The following is a 20,983-nucleotide window of genomic DNA, read 5'->3' as shown; positions in this document are numbered from 1 at the left end:
AATACACATATTCAATTTTTTTGCGCACCCATTACAAGACATGAATATGACATGAAAATAACAATCTGTCAAGAATCACTAATACCATACCCCACAAAAATTTTAACACCAAAATCCAAGAAAGTTAGAAAAGTGTTATTCTAAGCTTTGAATTCACATTTTTACTCATTTTCTTGCCACCTCTTCAGGGAAACTGAGGAAAAACAAACAAAAAAATGTGTGAAAAAAAAGTGCTGCAATCAAAGTACAGCTTCTCATAAACAAAGCAAGCATTTGGAGAAACAAACTTTGTATTGCCAAAGTAAACTATGTGATTAAATACTGCTAAGAAAGAAAATGTTGAACATAGTAAGGACAAATTTTTGTCTTTAGCCAGGATCTCTAGCCAGGAAAATAAGTCCTTTCCACTCAAGTCATGGATAGTCCTCAATAGTCTCTTGCAATTTCACTCTCATCAATGTTAAAGGGAAAGAACTTTCAGAATGGAGATTTCCAGGTTGAATCTCAATTTAATAACAGATTGCACACTGTCACCAGAAGCACAAGGTGTAGCAATGTAATGTGAATAGCTGAGCTCCTGGGACAAGTGCAAAGAGCAGAGACTAACAGAAGCTTCTCGCAGAGCCAGTGATGTAGAAGACTGTCAGGTATTACTGCCTACACACTTCATCCCCTGAGGATCTTTTCTGAAAGCTAATATTCCATATTTTACTTTTACATTGATCAAAAATTTATAACCACAAAGTAAAACAATGTTGGGCCACTTTTCATTAATCACATTCGTAAAGGTAAAGAAAAAAAATAATACTGTGCGGTAGGAAGTTCAGGAAGTAGGCACTCAGGAAGTTACATACTTTGGTGGGATATGAATTGGTATAATCTATCATCTGAAGGGGGATATGGCTGTACTCCAAAAACAAAAGGGACATAAAAATGTCCACATCCTTTGTACATGTTCCACTTCTAATAACATACTATAATCCTTACATGTGTCCTGGAAGTAGGAGGTTATTGATCCCTCAGTCTTTAGGGCAAGGAAAAGGGGCCTAGTGTGGCCACAGCCCCACAGCGCCACCTGCATCAGGGAGCAGCCTGGTCCTTTGACCCCAGTGTGCCGTGTTATAAAATAAGGTTCAGGAGCACAGTGACTTACTTCTCTATAGAGAACGTGCATTACCTGCTCAGTAAAAACAATACTACACATGAAACCTTTAAAAATAGCAAGAAAAAAAACTTACTATGAACCAAGCAGTGAGCTTTACAATTTTGTGCTTACAACAACCCTATGGCAGGTTAGTACTATTTATTATGCCCATTTTCCAGGTAAGAAAAGATATAAATCAACAAGCTGTAGAGATGGAAATTCAGATTTGTCTGTGCACTGCAAATGTTTTAAAACTTTATTTTTACCTGATGCCCTGACATCCTCACAAACAAGCCATGAATACCCCACCCAGGCGACTAGGTACAAGTTCCCCTTCAGGTCCACTCTTAACTGTGAACTAGTGATATTCAAATGCAAAAATGAAATCCTCTCCTGTCTCTTGCTTGTGTACTCCACCTGATCCCTTGAAGCTTCTTCCACACATGCCCCTGCATGTGGTTCTGTGCCCTAGGGGCCTGTGCATGTAATAAATCTTTTCACAGGTCTCTCTCTGTGGTGTTACTCCACACCGGCACCCAACTGATCATCAAAAACAACCATTCATAAGTAACATAATTGTTCCTTGCAACACAGTCTGACCCTCATTGTTACTCGATAGAAAATATTTGCAATGAGAGTTTAAAATAAAGTTACCAAGGGATTGAGGGATTGATATCAAATGAGTGGGATTCACACCATTTTTTGCCTTGGAGGAGAGGGGTTGGGTTTGTTTGCTTTTACTTGACTGTGTTTTCTGATTTTTCAGGAATGAATAACACTTGTTCTTGTAACTAAAAAAAAGTTTTTTTTAAAGAATTTAAACTTTAATCAAAAGAAACTCAGTAACTGAAAGGATCAAATGAGGCAAGGACTCTACTCACCTGGAAATAAAAAGGATGAGGGTAGAACTATCTCACTTTGAGGCATGAAAGAGGAAAATAAACATTCTTTTTTTAAAAAAAAACATTTTTTTAACGTTTATTTATTTTTGAGATAGAGAGAGACAGAGCATGAACAGGGGAGGGTCAGAGAGAGGGAGACACAGAATCTGAAACAGGCTCCAGGCTCTGAGCTGTCAGCACAGAGCCCGACGCGGGGCTCGAACTCACGGACCATGAGATCATGACCTGAGCCGAAGTCGGATGCTTAACCAACTGAGCCACCCAGGAGCCCCTAAACATTCTTAATTCCACTCTCTAAAAATATGATTATGATATCAACATCCAAGCAAAAATTTTGTATAGCTCCACCTCAGTTCCAAATGTAATTTCTAAATAGTAGACCTGTGCAAAGGGACCACAAATCTTAATTAGCAATGAAAAAATTTCCACAAACACAGATACCAAGCCATTTTAGAGAGGGGAGTTCTATAACTATGAATAAGGAACAAATCCTAAGATAAAATGTACAATACATGACAGTATAAAAATGTATGCATGTAAAAGATGTCCAAGAGAACAAGTCTTTCTGCTTTTTCTTTAACTTAAATTTTTCTTTCCTTGATTTGGTTTTTTGCTTTATTGGAAACTTTCATTATTAAATATATGCTCATTTTAACATACCAAGTGAAAAGAAAATTTAATAATTCCCCCTCCCCTCAAAATCCATCAACAACCTATACTCAAACACTATGACTGTCCTTTTTCCTTCTTTTTGTTTTCAAAATTGGATCATGCTACAGTCTCAATAAATAATGCACATCTGGGGCGCCTGGGTGGCCCAGTCGTTAAGCGTCCAACTTCAGCTCAGGTCATGATCTCACAACTCGTGGGTTTGAGCCCCGAGTTGGGTTTGAGCCCCGCGTTGGGCTCCTCGTGCTGACAGCTCAGAGCCTGGAGCCTGCTTCAGATTCTGTCTCCCTCTCTCTCTCTGCCCCTCCCCTGCTCATGCTCTGACATTCTCTCTCCCTCAAAAATAAACATTAAAAAATAAATAAATTTTTAAATGCACATCCTTCCAGTTTACTGTGTGTAGCTTTTATTGTTAAATTGTCTTAAATACATTCTATATAATAGAGAAATCCTAATAAATTCAGCCAGTCCCATTAAGGGTTAAATTCTGTTTGTTTCCAGTGCTGTTGCTTTACAAACATTGTTGTAATAAACATCCCTGTAAATATGCCCTTACATATGGATGTAGTTTTTTTTTTTTGGTGTTTTGTTTTCGATGTTTTAACTTCTATACAGCAGAACTTGCCAAAACTGGGTTGCTAGATAAGCAAAGGGTAAGCATGCTTTTATTTTATTTTAACAGATAAATAGTGTACCTAAGTTCTCCCCACACCAAAAAAGTTATACAACTGACACTCAAATCGTATCCTCAATACCCCAAAGAGGATTTTTTTTTTGGCCAATCTAGTACATAAAATGTTATCAAATAGTATAGAAAGCAGTCCTTTTAATATCTTAAGACTTGTGAATTTAACATCTTTTCACTTGTTTATTGGCCAGTTGTTTTGCATTTCCTCTTCTTTCTTTTCTCTCTCCTTTTTTTTTTTTTTTTTTTTTCCTCTTGTATCAGTTGTCTGTTCATACCCCTTGACCATTTTTCCTTTTGGTACTTTGTCATGTTCTTCACAACTGATTTGTTATATTATAATAAAAATTTTCTCCTAACCTTTCTTCTGATTTTAATTGTGATGCCATTCGGTTTATCACTTGGTTATAAATTTTACAAAGCAATCAAAAGAATATACATTGGATTGGGGACTATTAGAAGCAGACAGTGGTGCTTTTTGTTTTATGCATGTGATCTGTCTTCTTCACAGATTTTTAGCTGCTACCTATCATAAACAAGAAAGACAAATTAATTTTATCATCAATTGATTATATCAATAATCTCTTCTTTAAAAAATCACTTTGAAGCAAAAGGGTGGACAATTTCCCACCATTTTACGGTAAGAGGAAAGGAAAAGAGGAAGTTTAAGCAAAAGAATATAATGTTGTTTTGCAAAAGAGAATATATGAGAACAGTCCCTTCTTTACTAGGATAAGAAACAGTAGAAAATGCATATTATTAACATATATTAACACAGACACAGTAAATTCAATATTATTGGTAGATGCCCAAATGATAGTAGCTAAGTGCCAGGTGCTGTGCTAACAGCTTTCCATGGAGCAGCTCATGTAATTCTGTCAACAACCCTATGAGATAGGCACCCCCATTTAAAAATGAGGAAATGAGTCTCAGAGAAGTTAATTTCATTTGCCCAAGGCACACAGATACTACAAGATCCAAACACTACATTATGCTATTTAGCAGCAAATGGTTGTAAGGTCAAACCTTCCAAAAGATAAAAATATCATTACATATTAGTATACACATATACCCTTGCCAGATTTCTGACACATTTCTAAAATCTTATATATATCTACATCTGACTTAGGGCAAAGTATCCTCAACATGGTCCTTCAGGAGACCATGATGGAAAACACTGTCCAACTGCCAACTATCTTTTTGTTCAATAATCATCAACGAGCACAAGATGTGCTAGATCCTAGATAGAGAAAGGCATACATGAAAATGGAAAAAAGCATAAATATGCCCTCGAGGAGCCCACTGTTCAGTTAGTTACAGAAGACAATAAATACTTCCAACAAAATGTGATACTTTCCATTACAGCCAACTGTACACAAAGGGCTACAACACTATGGAAGTAAGGGTGACTGTCACTGTCTATAGAAGTCTAGGAAGGTTGCCTAGAAGAGGGGATGCTGGAACTAGATACAGAAGGATTTGTAGGGATTTTCCAGGAAGAGAAAAATGAGGATGGCACAAACTAGCAGACAGAACATGGAAGAATGCAAAGGTACAGTCCATTTGGAGAAAGTTGGAAATATAATTATTTAGCCTGGTCACAATGTCAGATGTTTCAGAAAAAAAAAAAAACAAAGAGTAAAAATGGTAAGTTGTATTGGGACAAGATGGTAAAAGATCTTCTGTGCAACCCTAAGATATTTGGACTTTATCCTACTTATACCGGGTAACTATAAAAGGTTTTTAAACAAGGGAATGACACTGTATCCTTATTTTATAAAGATGAGTCAGGATGCCAACTGTCCACTGGAAGACAGTTCGAGGCAAGGAGACAGTTTAGGCAACTTGTTCAAATGGCCCAGGTGAAAGATGATGAGGGCCAGAACTAAAGCAGTGGCACAGAGTTGGAGAGGGGGTGGGATTCAAAAGCCATGTATGGAGCAGAACTAAGAGTATTTGTACCACATTACATGAGAAAGAGAGAAAGGTCTCATTAATGACTCAGCTTTCTAACTTAAGCAATGATCACAAACAGATAAAAGGCTTCTTTAGGAATCCATGTACATTTAGGTATTTACTTACCCTTCCAGAGAAGACACCAATTTCTGGGCAAACCTACAGCTGAGAATTAGCTCCCTGGGAGGTTCTGTAAAACAGCATGTACTAGTTTTGTTTGAGAGCCTCATCACAGTCTGGATTTCAGAACATGGAAATTAAGCAGGTAGAAATCTTATTTTTTTTCTTTGAGAGACAGAGACAGAGCATGCTGGGGAGGACCAGAAGAGAGACACAGAATCTGAAGCAGGCTCCAGGCTCTGAGCTGTCAGCACATAGCCCAACGTGGGGCTTGAACCCATGAGCCATGAGATCAACCTGAGCTGAAGTCAGACACTTAACTAAACCACCCAGGCACCCCTAAGCAGGTAGAAATATTACCAGTTAAGAGGATACTCTATAGAAATGAAGTGATTTGACCAAACACATATACACTGAATAACAGACCAAACCCAAATTTCCCAACTTAGAGGGCAATTCATTACATTGGTTCTTCAAACACCCAGAGAATTTCAAGCTGCTAGGTACCACATATTGAAATATTCAATGGAGACTTAAGTAGATATCCACACCAATCAAAGCCATGCCATTTCATACTCAGTAACAGCTTTGCAATCTAACCAGACTTTGGGAAATGCAGCATGGAGCTCCAAGATTTTAATTATAGTGTATATATCTGTTCTTCTGGATCAGCAAACTAAAATAGCAGTTTCCTGGCATACTTAATGCTTTAATAAGATTAAAAATTGCCAAAATCTCAAAAAGATGCTAAAAATTCCAAATTTCTTAAGAAATCAACTTTAGGGACACCTGGGTGGCTCAGTCAGTTAAGCGTCCGGTTCAGCTCAGATCATGATCTCACAGTTTGTGGGTTTGAGCCCCAGGTCGGGCTCTGTGCTAAGAGTACAGAACCTGCTTGGGGGATTTTCTCTCTCCCTCTCTCTGCCCCTCCCCCACTAGTGTGTGCATGCACACACATTCTCTCTCTCTCAAAAATAAATTTTAAAAAATAAAAAAAAAGAAATCAACTTTAAAGTACCCAATTATCACTGAGATATTATTCTCTATCACTTATCACATTTTGCAGGATGCTAAAGCTATCATAATGAAAAGCAGCACAGTGAAAAAAAAAAATGTAAAAAACCACACCAATATGTTCATATGGCACTAAGCAATTGAACTAAATAAGTTACCTAATCATACAACGTGATCCTTACAGCTCTGAGATGGATAAAGCAGGCATTATCATTAACCCCATTTTTGTAGATGAGGAAACAACTGCAGGACGGCTCAGCATCACACTTACAAATCTCATTTTCAAATATCCTGACATTGAGCTTGTTTCCCTTCTACAGGACAACAATGCCTCCCCTTTCTTACTGTTTTATTTATGTTGTTGAGAAAGACAAAACAGCATTAAAACCAGTTCTTTGTTGTCAACGTTTTATTGCATGCTGTTGTAGATGAAACTCTCACCCAAGAATTAGGTCTTTTTCTGCATATTACAGGCAAACCTGAAACTCTGCATACCACTCACAAACAGGTGGACGCTGGGAGCACCAAGGATGTAATCAATTTCTCTCCAGCTTCTACACCTATCATTAAAATAATTGGGTGCCCTTCTGGTCTCAGCAGTTTGCCTACAGAATACCAGCAACACCTCCAGAGTAGTGATAGATGAACACTTTGAAAGGCTGCGAATTCTCAGCTGAATTTTTAACCATTATGGCTTTTTCAACAGTCAGAATAGTTGTTAAGAAATTGTACAACATGTACAAAACATAATTATAATCATTTTATATAACTATCTTTCAGAGGTATGGCAAATAGCGAATAGAAAGGCAAGGTAAACTAAAAAGCAACCTATTCCAAATGATGATAAAAGCAGAGGTTAAAGTGATACAAAGCCAAGTGTCTCATGTGGACGCTAGAAGCTGAAAAAAAATAAAGAAAAGGATTCTCCCCTGGAGCCTCTAGAAGGAAGGAAGTCCTACCAACCCGTTTTGGACTTCTGACCTCCAGAACTGCAACATAATAAATCTGCACTTCTTAAAGCCACCCCATACCACCAAAAAAGTGATGTATCACTTCAAATTTAACTTGGAAAACAAATAATACAATAGAAGGGGATATATCTGTCCAAAAAAATCACACTTATATCCTTTAAAAATAATATACACGAAGACAACTACATCTAGATATAACAGGATACTGAGTATGTTTTGAATTCATGAAGAATAAGGAGTTTATCATTTTATAATTAAATATTTAGTATATTACATTCTAACTCCATAAAAACTGTACCATATGACACATCTGTCTCTATTATCCCAAATATAAAATTTAAAAGGAATTTAATTTTTAAATTATACCAACTCAAGTGTACCATATTATAAATCTTTTAAAAAATTTTTAATACTTATTTATTTTTAAGAGAAACAGAGCACAAGTTGGGGAGGGGCAGAGAGAGAGGGAGACACAGAATCCAAAACAGGTTCCAGGCTCTGAGCTGTCAGTACACAACGCAAAGCGGGGCTCAAACTGATGGACCACGAGATCATAACCTGAGCCAAAGTCAGACGCTTAACCAACTGAGCTACCCAGGCGCCCCTTATAAATCTTTATTAAAAAAAAACAAAACAATAACAACAACAACAACAACAACAAAAATAGTGCTGCTCTCTGTGAGAAGTTTTACTTGTAACTTCAGAAACCAATCCAAATTTTATTTCACTTGGAATATCCATTCCATACAGTATAATGATAGCAGGTTCTCCCTGGTTAAGCCTAGTGGTAACAGAGATCACATAAAAGGTATTCAAACTATATCAATATGCTGGGCTTTTTTGTTTTTAACTTCATCATTCAGCAGGCTGAGTGAGCCATATGTAATGGTTCATAGCACCTTATCATTATTCTCTTTATTAATTCTTTTTTATCTACATAGCCTACTTCTATTCACTGGGTCCCACCAGCAGTTATTCTAATGTACTTAATGAGTATTTTATGTAAGTTTCTTATGAAATGCCTACTGTGCTTATGCTTATGAATTTTTAATTCACATAAACAATTAATATGTCTCTCACTCTTACATTTTTCACCAAGCACTCTATTCTTTTCTTTTTTAAGGTTTTTTTTGTTTGTTTGTTTATTTGTCTGTTTTGAGAGAGCAGGAGCTGGTAAAGGGCAGAGAGAGAGAGAGAGAGAGAGAGAGAGAGAGAGAGAGAGAGAGAGAGAGAGACAATCCCAAGCGTGCTCCACACTGTCAGTGCAGAGCCCGATGTGGGCTCAATCCCATGAACGAGATCATGACCTGAGCCAAAATTAACAGTTGGATGCTCAACCAATTGAGCCACCCAGGTGCCCCCCCAAGCACTCCATTCTTCAGATCCATTCATGTTGATTTTGTTTACCTAATCTGTTGCTTCTAATGGCTACAGACAATTCCATGATGCATACACACCACTCTACCACTCCCCCTCCCAGCAGTGGTCCCCAGTTACCTCCCATTCCCCCTACCGCTAATAACACAGCAGTGAATAACCTTGGACACATTCTTTGGGGACCAGTGTCCACCTGTAGGAATTAAATTGTTAAGAGTAAATAACTAGCTAATTTGCTTAAGTAATGCCAGATGCTTTCCAGAAGGACTGCCTCAGTCTAAGCTCCCACCAGCAGCACACAAGCTTTCTTATTTATTGCCCCCTTCCCTCATTTGCTTTTCCACTTGTTAGTTCCATAAAGATCAGGAACAAGTACACCTCTGAACCTTGTCTTTCTTTCTCCTAAAATGAGACTATTTGCTCCAACTGCCTTATATGGTTGTTGACATACCAATTTAAAAAAATAACATGAAAGTTATTTTAAAATATAAATAGCTGTTTACAAATGTCAGCAATTATAGTCCTTTTTTAAAAAAATTATAATTCTTGTTCTTACTCTAATTTCTAATTATCCTGCTCCCCACCCTCTAGCCTGTCCTGCCAAATAGAAGGGGATAAGCAAATAAACTTGAAGCTTGGAAAATAAAATTTTCTCTTAGATACCTAAACACTGAGGGAGACTAAAACCATATACACAAAATGCTTTTTCTTCTTTATTTACTCATCTATGCATTCATTTAATCAAATATTTTATTAAGGGCTTTGTCCTTACACTCCACTAGTACTAAAATATAAACATTTATATAGCAAATAGGCACACATAAGCTAATTTTCCATCTATGCCTTGAATTTTGTACATAAATTTTATTCCTAGATGTGAACACTTCAAAGATGGTGGCTTCTAGGGGCGACTGGGTGGCTCAGTCGGTTAAGCACCAACTTCAGCTCACTTCATGATCTCACAGTTTGTGAGTTCTAGCCCTGTGAGTTCGAGCCCATGTGGAGTTCTGTACTGACAGCTCAGAGCCTGGAGCCTGCTTTGGATTCTGTGTCTCCCTCTTTCTCTGCTCCTTCCCCACTCATGCTCTCTCTGTCAAAAATAAGTAAACATTAAAAAAATTTTTTTTAAAGATGATGGCTTCTGATATCATAGAATAACACTTCCTATTTACTGAGCACCTACTATATCAACATGCCATGTGTATTTCCTCAACCACTTAGAACAATCTTGCAAGGTGGATGTTATTACTATAATTCCTCATAGAAGGAAACAGACACAGTTAAGTGACTTGTCCAATAGAGCAATTAAATGGAAGAGCTGGAACATCTCAGTACGTTTATCTAAAGTCCTCTTCCCACTCTACCTCACTTCCTCTTAAAAGATATGTTCAAAGGAGGCACCTGGGTGGTTCAGTGGGTTGAGCATCTGACTTCAGCTCAGGTCATGCTCTCACAGTTTGTAAGTCTGAGCCCTGCACGGGGCTCTATGCTATCAGCACAGAGCCTGCTTCAGATCCTCTGTCTCCCTCTTTCTCTGCCCCTCCCTCCTCTCAAAAATAAATAAACATTTAAAAGATATGTTCAAAGACATCCTTAGCAGAGAGACTACTGAAGCAGTTATAAGGATATGAACAAAATACCACAGAAATTACAAAAATGCAGACACAGTTTAATAATAAACACTACCATTTAGTCAATATTTATTATGTACCAAGTGCTTTGTGTGCATTACTTATAATCTTTATAAAAAATATTGTAGGGGTGCCTGGGTGGCTCAGTCGGTTAAGCATCCGACTTTGGATCAGGTCATGATCTCACGGTTCATGGATTCAAGCCCCGTGTTGGGCTCTGTGCTGACAGCTCAGAGCCTGGAGCCTGTTTCGGATTCTTTGTCTCCCTCTCTCTGCCCCTCCCCTGCTCATGCTCAGTCTCTCTCTATCTCTCGAGAATAAACATTAAAAAATATATATATATACACATATATATGTATATACATAGTAAAGGAGGTGTCTTCATCTGTTTCAAAGATGTAGAAACTGAGATTTGTCTTACCAAGGTCACGCAGTTGCTAACTAGTAAAATACAGGCGAAAACACAGGTCTTACTTAACTCCAAAACCATGTTTTTTTTTTTGTTTTTGGGTTTTTTTTTTTTAACCATAAGTCAGCACTTCTTAGAGGGTAATAAATATTCTAAAATCAGATTGTGGCAATGATTTTCCAACTCTGTAAATATATTAAGATTTATTGACATGTACTCAGTAAGTGGATTAATTTTATGTATATAAATTATATCTCAATAAAACTATTAAACTTATAGTTTACAAGCTTGTAAAGTCTTACTTAACATCAATTTTTTCTCAATATCCATCTTTCTTCCATTGTTAAAATCATATTTTTCAAAAATTCTCATATTAAGCACATGCCAAAGGAATAATTTCTCCATGGGTTTTCCCCTTCTCTCCCATTCTGATCTGAGATCATTCATTCTCTACAGATATGAAGAAAGACGTGAGTTGTTTCTTGTACGGTCAATCATATATGACCTTTCAACTCTACAATCCTAATCCTAGTTATTTAACCTCATTCACACATACACAAAAAGGTTGGGGGGGGATATATATGTCAACAAAAAGATATATATGAAAATGTTTATAGCAGTTTTATCCATAATAGACAAAAGCTGAAGACAATTCAAATGATGAATGGATGAACAATTTGTGGTACATTCTATACATTGAAATGCTACTCAGCAATAAAATGGAATAATCTACTAATACTGACAACAGCATGAAAAGATAACAGCAAAAAAAAACATTATGCTAGGGAAAGAAGTCAGGTACAAAAAACAAACAAAAAACATATAGGCAAGATGAATCCATGGTGAAAGAAATCAGAACAGTATTTGCCTGGAGGATTGCAGAGAATTTAATTGGGAAAGAACACAAGCAAACATAGGATGATAAATATTTTGTCATGGTTGGAGTATAATATTTGTACACTTAACTATACATTTAATATGGTGAATTTTATATCACAAATTATAAATTGTAAATCTCAAATTGTAAATTGTATCTCAATAAATGCGATTAATAAACATGCACAGTCACCAACACATACACAAGCGGAAGAAAAATCTATTAGGCTTAATTTGACTTCCAAAGAAACAAGGTCTTAAAAGTCACGTTTCACCACTCTAACATCTAATAATCTAGTTATAAACCTCAGTTCTCTCATTTCTAACTTAGATATCTGAGGATCTACTTGGTATTTATTTTATTCTCAGTGGAAAACAGAGAGCTAATCAACCATTCTCAGTGTAAGAGTCCTTCCTTTACTTAAAAATTCATTTAATACAGCTTAAAGTCCAGAACTGTGATGCCTCCAGCTTTGCTTTTCTTTTTCAACATTACTTTGGCTATTTGGGGTCTTTTCTGGTTCCATGGTACTGGCACAAAAACAGATATGTAGATCAATGGAACAGAATAGAGAACCCAGAAATGGACCCACAAATGCATGGCCAACTAATCTTCAACAAAGCATGAAAGAGTATCCAATGGAAAAAAGACAGTCTTTTCAGCAAATGGTGCTGGGAAAACTGGATGGCGACATGTAGGAGAATGAAGCTGGACCACTTTCCTATGCCATACACAAAAATAAACTCAAAATGGATGAAAGACCTAAATGTGAGACAGGAAGTCACCAAAATCCTCGAAGAGAACACAAGAAGCAACCTCTTTGACCTCAGCTGAAGCAACTTCTTACAAGACATGTCTCCAAAGGCAAGGGAAATAAAAGCAAAAATAAACTATTGGGACCTCATCAAAATAAAAAGCTTCTGGAGTGAAGGAAAGAATCAACAAAACTAAAACGCAACCGACAGAATGGGAGATGTTTGCAAATGACATACTGGATAAATGGTTAGTATCCAAAATCTGTACCGAATTTCTCAAAGTCAACACCCAAAAAAACAGTTTTCTTCAGTGAAGAAATGGGCAGAAGACATCAATTGCCATTTTTCCAAAGAAGGCATCCAGATCGTTAACAGACACATGAAAAGGTGCTCAACGTCACTCATCATCAGAGAAATACAGATCAAAACCACGAGACACCACATCAGACCTGTCAGAATGGCTAAAATGAACAACTCAAGAAAAAACAGACATTGGCGAGGTGCAAAGAAAGGGAAACCCTTTTACATCGTTGGTAGGAATGAAAACTGGTGCAGCCACTCTGGGAAAGACTATGGAGGTTCCTTAAAAATTAAAAATAGAACTACCCTAAGATCCAGCAATTGCACTACAAGGTATTTATCCAAAGGATACAAAAATGCTGATTCGAAGGGGCACAGGTACCCCAATCTTTATAGCAGCATTAACAATAGACAAATTATGGAAAGAGCCCAAATGTCCATCAACTGATGAATGGATAAAGAAGATGTGGCATGTACACACACACACACACACACACACACACACACACACAATGGAATACTACTCAACAATCAAAAAGAATGAAATCTTGCCATTTGCAACAACGTGGATGGTACTAGATTATATTATGCTAAGCAAAATAGTCAGAGAAAGACAAATATCATATGATTTCATTCATATATAGAATTTAAGAAATACAACAGATGAACATGAGGGGAGGGAAGGAAAAATTAAGATTTTTTCTTAAAAAAATCCTCCCTTAGGAGGGAGGCAAACCGTAACAGGCTCTTAAACACAGAGAATAAACTGAGGGTTGCTGGAAGGGAGGTAGTTAGGGGGAAGGGTTAAATGGGTGATGGGCATTAAGGAAGTTACTTTTTGGAATGAGCACTGGGTGTTATATGTAAGTGATGAATCACAGGGTTCTACTCCTGAAACCAATACTACACTGTAAGTTAACTAACTTGAATTTAAATAAATAAATAAATAAATAACAATTTTTTTCATTCATTTAAGTGGCCAGCTACACTAAGACATCATGAAGAGTAAAAACTAGCTCTTATTTATCCACGTATCCCCATATGTGCCTCGTATCCGGTAAGTGCCAAATATATAGTAAACAAATCATTGATTCAACCAAAAAAATTTCAGTGCCTTTTACCATATGTAACTGGTGTGCTGCAGCTGGCTAATGCCAGCTTGCCAGTCACTTGTGCACATGTCTTCCCAACCCCATGTTTACCTCCCACTGGCAGCTTGAAATCAGTCATGGTGGAAGTATTCTATAATTTTTAAGAAATATATATTTGGTCTTTGATCCTATTTCTTGGCATGAAGCTCCCAAAACCCTTATAATTTCCTAAGTGATGAGAGGAGTAAAAGTATCTTGTTACGTTACGAGGTAACTTTTAGAAAACTCTTAAGGACAGGGACTGGTTGCCGATGGAGTTGACTATGGGATCAGAGGGTTCAGACTTTCAGTCCCACACACTAATCTCCAGGGATGGGAAAGGTACTACAAGTTAAATCAATCACCAATGGCCAATAACTTACTCAATCCTGCCTGTGTAATGAGGCCTCCATTCAAACCCAAAAGGAGGGGGTACCAAGAGCTTCAAGGATGGTGAACACATGGAGATACCGTAAGAGTGGCATTCAGAGAGAGAGCATGGAAGCTCTGAGCCTTCTTCCCACACCCTGCCCTATGCATGTCTCCCATCTGGCTGTTCCTGAGTTACATCGTGATACCAGTAATCGACTGGTGTACCAGTAATCCAGTAAATAAAATGTTTTTCCAAGTTCTGTGAGCTGCTCTAGCAAGTTAATCAAACCCAAAGAGGGAGTTATGAGACCCTCCCGTTTATAGCCAGTTGGTCAGAAGCACAGTTGGTAACTCGGGCTTAAACTGATATGGGAGGTAGTGGTGCAGTGGGTAACCTGTGACTGAGCCTTTAACCTGTGGGATCTGATGCTACGTCTGGGTAGACAATGTGGGAAATTAGTTGAATGGACAGCCTGCTGCATTGCTTGTTTGCATAGGGGAAACCCCACTCCCCACACACGTCGGGATTGGCGACCAGAATTCTTATATTTACGTCGCAGAAATGGACAAACGCTATAAATCAGGGCTTTTTTTTTTTTTTTTTTTTTTTTTTTTTTTGAGAGGCAGTTTACCAGTATACCACTGATTACCTCTCAAATTGAAGGAAGAATGGGCGGAAAGGAGGGAGGGAGGAAGGAAGAAAAGAAGGAAGGGAGGAAACCTAAAGGACCCACAGAGTCCAAGCAGCTATCCCAACTGCTTTCCACCTACATATGAAGTATTCCTCTTCTTTTATACTCCATTCAAATCCCTTGTCCTTGGTGAGTGTTCAATTATCAGCCCAAACTCACTGAGATAATCTTTCTATTTCCTCCCTGGAACTATTAAATGCCTTATGCTGCAAGATATCATCAATTGCAAAAAAGCACTATTTCTTTAAATTCTGATTTTCTGAGAAAAATAATCATTTAAAATAAACAATATATAATAAACTTAAAAGCTCTCAACATTCAGGCAATTATCTTAACATCAGGAATGCCAAAATATGAAGGGAAAATTCTTCCGAGAAACAAGGAAATATATCACTTTATTACTAATTACCTACACCTCTCTCTTAGCATTTTTTTTTTTTTAAATCATAGACTAATTGAGCTGGACTACAGCTTAGAAACCACTTATTCCAGCTCCCCTTCCAGGACAGAAAGCAAAGCCAAAGAGGTGATAAGATTCTGAGGTCACAGTGCTAGTTAGCTGGATTATGGGGACTCCATTCCTGGCTTCCTGGTTGCATCATCACTGCTCTGCCCATTGCTCAAGCAGACAGGAGTTCCAATCCAGTTTCGGCCCTTACCAAATTACAACTTGCACAGCCTTTCTGTGAAACTATGAAAGCTCAGTTTCTTTGTGTTGAAAATGGGGTGAGGTAATAAACCCTACCCTAATGTTTGTGCTAAGGTATGCAGTATCCACCATGAGAGGCACAAGAAATCATGGCTGGTATTATTAAAGATGCATATGTCTTCTCCATCCAATTGGATTACAAAATTTTTTTTATGTGTAAGGATATTTATTTGCAGCACTGTGTATTGAGGTCAAAAAACTGGAAGCAAGGTAAATGTTTATTAATAGGTAAAACAGTAAATAAATTATGGCCTATCCACACTGTGGATATTAGACAGCCATTAACAAGAAAAAGTTAGAGCACCTTTCCATATAGTTCTCTGTGGCTTTTCACACATTTCTATTCTGCAGCATTTTTTCAGTGCAGAAACTAGGAAATATAAAGTCTCTCCATTCCTGATGCCATCCTAAAACTCTTAGGTGCTTTTGTCTACATTTCCCCTTCTTGATTATACACTAAAGCCCAAACTAAAATCAGGCACATGGCACACGATTAAATCAAAAATCTATGCATGGAAAAATTTCCAGTACTGGCTCTGTGTAGGTCTTGTCCTATGCAAATGTAAGTAAGTTGGATTATGAACTTCTTGAGAGTAAAAACCAAAACTGTGCAACACGGCGTGCTTTTCACTTGATAGGAGCTCCAAAGTATTGTTCAAATGGCTAAATCTGTTCCTGAATCTGAATGCCAGATCCTTTTCATCATTTATTCTATCATTCATTCGACAAACATTCACTGAAGGCCTACTGTGTGTCAAGCCCTATGTTCGATGCTAACGAGCAAAGCTGCAGTCGCAGAGCTGCTTTTTGCCAAGGTTCCACATAAAATGTCATGACATGAACAAAGGGGAGAACAGCAGCAGACTCTTGCATGGCAGACTATTGGCATGAAGTCTTCACACTACCCAGAGGAACTGCATTGGGCAAGAATGCAGTCGGTGCTAGAGGGACAAAATAGCTACTAATGAATCACTGTAGCTATCTCTAAAACACTTTAGGAAACAGCCTTTCCAATTCAGCAACACACAATTCTTTATTCTACAATGGCATTTCAATTAACTTCAATTCTGCCTCTTTCATCTACCAGGCCACTTCTGAATATTCATGCCCTACCCAGAAAACAAAATGCATGCTAGGGCCAATTTTTCAATATTTCTCTTTTCTAACTCCAAATGCTAGTTCACTTAATCTCTGCTTATTAATAATATACATTATGAAGTACTAAAGACAGTTTATCCCAAAAAAATACTACCATCTACTTAGATCTGAAAGCACATAACTTTCATGTACCTGCTTTCTTCCTGCCCAATATAAGATACTTCCTAATCAATCCATATGGGACTTTCCCAAAGAGGAAATTCAGGAGTAATTTCTATAAAACATGGAAGAATCGATTCTATTTTGGTGCCATTTATCTCACTCCAAACAGGAACCTGATTGGTTCCTGGAAATATCTTTGTCCTTTTGAATATAAATCCATTGGAAGATATGGAAGACACAAATCAATTGGAAGATAAATCTGTTTGAAAGTCTGCCCACTTTCAAACACACTGAGACAAGTGTCCAGGAGTACTTCAACCGTGACTATAGATTTTGAAGATGTTACCACATCCTTTAGGGTCCAGTCAGAAAAAAAACATACTCAGAGACTGCACTTAACTTTGTAGGAACTTTCAATTTGTAACTAACCAGTTGGGCTTCTAGTACTTAAAAAAAAAAGTCTTGTAGGTAAAAATAATAATAAATTTAATTTTGTTTTATTTTTTAAGTTTACTTATTTATTTTGAGAGCCAGAGACAGTGTGAGTAGGGGAGGGGCAGAGAGAGAGAATCCCAAGCAGCTCCACAGGGTCAGCGCAGAGCCTGATGTGGAGCTTGAACTCACAAAACCGTGAGATCATGACCTGAGTTGAAACCAAGAGTCAGACGCTTAACCAACTGAGCCACGCAGGCGCCCCAATAAATAAAATTTTTTAATTAAAAGTAATAATAATAAGATTTTTAAATGTCTAAAAGAAAGTAGGTAATATCAAATTAATCTTAAAAATTATATCATGGATAGAAGGCAATTTAAAAAATGTAAGCTGTTTTCACAAATTTAAACTGTTGACAGAGGATGAAATGAAAAATCAAAATTAAATGGCCCTATTCCAGATACTTTTATTGTTCCGGCATTAACCCAACACCTCCCTGGCATTCACACTGTAAGATCCAAGGGTAGAGTTATATGAACAGACCCGTCAATATATACAGGGAAAGGTTACTTCAGATCTGATTAGATTATTAGTAACCTTGATCTTCTCAGAAGGGTAGACTTTAGTAACTTTGGAGACAGTGTAGCAAGGCTAAACATTTCAATTAAAATTTATTAACTCATAAACACTTGGTTATAAAAGTGTCAGGTTAATTGGTATCATTAATTTCAAGTTTTTAGTTTATTCAAAAAAGTAAAAATGCCACTTGCATAGGCTAGAATTTCACAGGCTCTCTAAGTTGGATTATACTGATTTCCTATAATTATAGTAACACATTCTACAAAAAAATTTGAAACAAACAAGTTACTAATCAGAAATCAAGCTAAGAACAACCCTGAGAGTCCAGAGAAATTATATTATTTTCAATTACCAAAATATTAATCTAGAATTAAGCAGACTCACTTGCTCCATTAACACCGTAGAAGGAAAAAAACTTTTTTTAATACTGAATAAAGGAAAACCACAGTCCTAATGTAACCACCACCACAAAAATGCAAACAAATTCATAATCCACAGTGTTTCCTTGGATTCCAAAACACCCTGACTGGTCTTTATATTGTCTGAAGGACATTGAGCCACATTCTCTGCTATGGAGCCTGACATATCACTGTGTAGATTACAAAACAGATATTTATTTATGCTTTAACAAAAAGAACACTGAGAACCATCATAAATGGTTCATCATTGACTTAACTACAGCTCAGATTCACAACTCACTTATTCATCCTCCACTGATTTGAGAACTAAGAGAAATGGGCCCTCTAGATATTAGTGGCTGTGTTGAAGATGCTCAATAGATTGCTTTATTTTCAGTTTTCATTTCAGAGCTGTGATTTTAATTTTACATCCACTTTCAATATTGAGAATCTGCTGCCTTCAAGATGCTCCCGACTGAGCCCAGGTCAGCAGATTATAAGGATGCCAGAACTGCTAAAGCAGCAATCCGTGTCCACTCTGAGACCGTCTCCCTCCAATTTTCCTACTCCAGCCTATCTGCGTGGCCTACCCTCCTGGAATAAGGTCTGGTTACAACCTTAGGATGACTCCCAAACGTGCGTTTAAATGGAAAGTGGTCTCTTCCAAAATTAGACAAGCCACACTTAATTTTCAAACAAGCAAAATTAAAATTCAGAATCAAATTAGCACTAGAAACCACCTATTAACTTTGCCAAGACTTAAGAGTCTTCTTTTGAAGACGTCCCCTTGATTCCCTGAGGATTTTGGCAACTAAAGGAGACATGATAAGGGCTAGAAGATTTGTATGTTTCAAGCGAAATTCTACGTAATCTGAAACTAAGTAAACTATTGCCTTCAAGGCTACTCACACATACCTCATTTTTTTTTAAGGTGGTAGTTCTCATTTTTCTAAAATAGATCTTGCATGCACATGGTTAAAAAAGAAAAAGTTCCCAAAGGTACGTGAAATTAAGTCTCCCTTACCCCCTTCCCCCCTCCCCGGGTCCTCCCCAAAGACAACTACTGTTTCTCGAGGCCACTTCCGTCGGCACTCTATGAACGTGAAAACATACGCAAGTGTTTTAAACCAATTATCCTATATTATACACCCAATGGCAGCTGCAAAATTGCCGCTGAACGCCTCTGGGCTAAAAGGTGGCAATCCGCTCGGGAGTGTGGGGTGGGAGGAAGGAGACTTATCTGGAAGCTGTGGTTTTGCACATCACGCACCTGGTTTTTACCTCGTGTTTCACTTGCATGCCTATGGCAGGCAGTCGAAGATTAGAGGAGAAGGTAATCCCACCCCAAGCCATCCCCAGGCACTGACACTACATCCGTACAGGTCTGCCTTTCATCTATGTCCCAACCTTTAGGTATATTTTGTATTCTTACTGGGTTAAAACAAAGTATCTTGACTCACCTTAAAAAAAAAAAAAAAAAAAAAAAAAAAAAAAAAAAAAAAGGGCAGACTAATTCTGAAGGTAACTTTCAGCACCAGGTGATTTCCTGCCGGCCAAACCCGCAGCCTACTTCGGTCTTGTCCCTACGAAGCGTTCAGCCTGGCACGGAGTTGGAGGGGCGAGCCCAGACCAGAAAAGCCCAGAGACTGGAAGCCCAAGAGATGAGCGCGTCCCGAGCCCTGGGCCGCGCTTTTCTAAGCGGCAAACGTTTCGAAGCAGAAGCCCGAGACCCTCGGGCCCTCCTCCGTCCTTCCCGGGGATGCTCGAGCGCCGGGGCACACCAGCACTGCTCACGCCTCCGCCCCGGGCCGCGGCTTCAGTTCGGCGCAGCCAGAACCCCACGACCCGCGGGGATCCGCTCCCCCTCCGCTCGCCTGGCCGGGGCCGCCCGGCGCACCCCGGAGCGCAGGAGTCCAGGCAGACCCCGGCGCCCCGCGGCCCCCGCCGCCCCCAGCCCCCGGCCGCCCGCGTGCCCACGCCGCGAAGGAAGCCACAGGTAGGGGGGGCGGGGCGGCGCTCACCTGCGCAGGAGGGGTGCTCTCGGCCCCGGCCGGAGGGGAGGAGGTGGAGGAGGCCATGTTGCCCAGCCGCGGCCGCCGCTCCTTCCAGGAACTCCGCTCTCCGCTCCCCGCCCTGCTCCTCCTGACCCCAAAAGCGGGACTTCTGGGGAGAAAGTTCGGCTGCGGCTCGGCAACGCCACGCGCGGCCCCGCGGCGCCCGCCCCGCGGCTGTCTCCTCCCCCTGCCTTGTCCGCAGCGCCCGCCAGGTGCCCGCCCGGGCCGGTGTGCGGGGGGCGGGCCTCGCCTCAGGTAGGGGCGCGGCGGAGGGCCGAGCCCGCGCCCCGCTGGCCGCCCAGTCCGGGCGAGCATGCCCAGTCGGCGGGCGCTCGGGGGTCGGAGCGGCCGCGGGCGCGGAGCGGGACTGTGGGGTGCGGCGCCTTACCTGGGGAGGAGGGGAGCCGAGGTAGCTCCGGGAAGGGAGGGAGGGCAAGTCCTGGTTCTCGCGGGCTGCTGAATACAGTTCCCCTAGCCACGTCCATTGTAACAAAATAGTAATAAAAGTCTCTGATTCTTTGATTAATTGGTGCTTATTGAAGCTCA

The 20,983-nt window shown here is 39.2% G+C and overlaps 1 protein-coding gene across 2 annotated transcripts in view; it reads right to left on the bottom strand.

Moving 5' to 3' along the window:
• ANK3 (ankyrin 3) overlaps positions 1-20,737 on the bottom strand; it is a 687,918-nt gene extending 667,181 nt beyond the window's left edge. Inside the window, exon 1 of one of the 2 annotated variants that reach the window (XM_060642689.3) lies at positions 20,405-20,737. In XM_060642689.3, the coding sequence (XP_060498672.2) occupies positions 20,405-20,461 (57 nt within the window). In that variant the 5' untranslated portion in view covers positions 20,462-20,737. The remainder of the gene's footprint in view (positions 1-20,404) is intronic. The other variant, XM_060642719.3, reaches the window with a different exon arrangement.
• Between the last annotated feature and the right edge of the window lie 246 nt (positions 20,738-20,983).

Source organism: Panthera onca, chromosome D2, assembly GCF_046562875.1.
Source record: "Panthera onca isolate mPanOnc1 chromosome D2, mPanOnc1 haplotype 2, whole genome shotgun sequence".
Taxonomy (NCBI): Eukaryota; Metazoa; Chordata; class Mammalia; order Carnivora; family Felidae; genus Panthera; species Panthera onca.
Note: the sequence above shows the minus strand (reverse complement) of the source record. Positions and strands in the feature narration are given on the sequence as shown.